This window comes from Dendrobium catenatum, unplaced genomic scaffold (genome assembly GCF_001605985.2).
Source record: "Dendrobium catenatum unplaced genomic scaffold, ASM160598v2 fragScaff_scaffold_1061, whole genome shotgun sequence".
Taxonomy (NCBI): Eukaryota; Viridiplantae; Streptophyta; class Magnoliopsida; order Asparagales; family Orchidaceae; genus Dendrobium; species Dendrobium catenatum.
The window spans coordinates 1,788,418-1,790,333 of NW_021319523.1; the positions used below are offsets into that span (position 1 = coordinate 1,788,418).

Here is a 1,916-nt window from a genome sequence, read left to right on the forward strand (position 1 = left end):
TCTTCCTTCTCCATAATGGCATTAGAAAGGAGCGGAGAACATAATATAAAAAGGTAAGGAGACAAGGGGCACCCTTGTCTGAATCCACACCTTGCATTGATCCAATTGGAAGGAATTCCATTAATCAAAATAGAGAAAGTAGGGTTTTGAACACATTCCAATATAAGATTAGAGAAGAAATCAGGAAATCCAAAATAAGCTAGAACTTTGTGAAGAGTTAGCCACCCCATTGAGTCATACGCCTGTTCCATGTCTAATTTAATAGACACTAGCCCTATGGAAGCTTTAGAAAATCTAAATTTGTGGAAAAGTTCTTGAGGAATCAATACATGATCTTGAAGAGATCTACCTTTAAGAAAAGTTGCTTGTTCTAGGGATATTAATTTAGGAATGATACCATTTAATCTGTTGAGAAGAACCTTGGAAGCAATTTTGTACACCGTGTTACAAAGGCTAATAGGCCTGTAATTATAAGAATATTTTGGATTGTTGATCTTAGGGATTAGGACAATCATAGTTCTCTTCCAATCCACATTCATCTCAACCGTTTCAAAGAAAATTTTCATAGCTTCCCAGAAGTCTATTCTAATGATAGTCCAATAGCTTTTAAGAAAGGAATAAGAAATTCCGTCTTCACCTGGAGAAGTGAACCCCATGGTTTCTTTTATGGCTTTTTCTACTTCTATATTGAAATTGTTGTTTAAAAGAGATTTGTCCTCCTCTTCTAGATGTGGTTATCTGGCCATCCCTCAAGCTAGCATTTTCTCTCACACCATTTGTCTTTGAAGAATTGTAACAAAACTTCTTCAATTTGATTATGCTTTTCCACCATAATCCTGTTATCATCCTTAATGCAAGAGATGAGATTGGTGTTCTTTCTAACACTAGCAACTGAGTGAAAAATTTTGAATTTTGATATCCTTCTCCTATCCATTTTACTTTGGATCATTGTCTCCACCACGTGCTTAACTGAGCCAAAGTAGAGTTGAGCTCATTAATTTTGAATTTCAGCAGATAATAAACATCCAGTGAAAGCATTCCAACTTTAGCTTCCTTAGTTTGTAGAATAAGGATTTCTTCTTTGCGCAAGTCCTTCAACTGATTCAAATCTTTGTGCTTGGCCTTACTCCAATAGCATAAGGATTTAAGAGAACTTTTTAGCTTGAAATTAAGAATTTTAGCTGGTGATCCATAATCTTTTTTCCTCCATGCTTTTTCCACCACTACGGAAGAAGCCGGGTAAGAAGCCCACACATCCTCAAATCTGATAGCTTTTTTAACTTTAGAAGAAAATTCTAAAGTATTAAGGAGGATGGGACAGTGATCAGATGCAATTATGGGAAGATGCTTTACAACCATTTGCTGATTGCAGTTCACATAAATAGAATTTACCATCATACGATCCAGTCTTTCCATTATCCGATCAGACCCTTTCTTATTATTTCTCCAGGTTAGCCTAGGACCAATGAAGCTTAGTTTATGAAGGTCATTAGAAGTCATAAAATATTTCATTTCTTTAGGCCCCAAAGAAAATGAAAATCTCCTACCATTTTTCTTGTCTTCTTTAGCCAAAAGACAATTAAAGTCTCCACCGATCACCATAGGCCAACCATTGGTGATATGAGGTTCCAATCCATTTCAAAGAAGTCTTCTATTATAAACATCTTTGTTACCATAAATTGTAGCTATCCCCTTGTTAAGGATGTCCAAATCGCTAATAATAAATTGAACAGAAGACTCTTTCATGTTGAAATTAGCAAGGTTGCTCCTCCAAAGTACAAGTATGCCTCTTGATAAACCAGCTGACAGAACATAACTATAATTCCAACTAGTGCCAATCAATGACTCCACATCTTTGTGCTCGATAAATACCAATTTTGTCTCCAACAACTCAACATAAAGAACATTGTGATCTT

At 35.6% G+C, this 1,916-nt stretch overlaps 1 protein-coding gene across 1 annotated transcript; it reads right to left on the reverse strand.

Annotated features, from left to right (window-relative positions):
• Nucleotides 1–945: 945 nt before the first annotated feature.
• LOC114580501 lies at nucleotides 946–1,416 on the reverse strand. Its single transcript, XM_028698266.1, has one exon. The coding sequence runs from the start codon at nucleotides 1,414–1,416 to the stop codon at nucleotides 946–948; it is 471 nt and encodes a 156-aa protein (XP_028554099.1).
• Nucleotides 1,417–1,916: the final 500 nt, after the last annotated feature.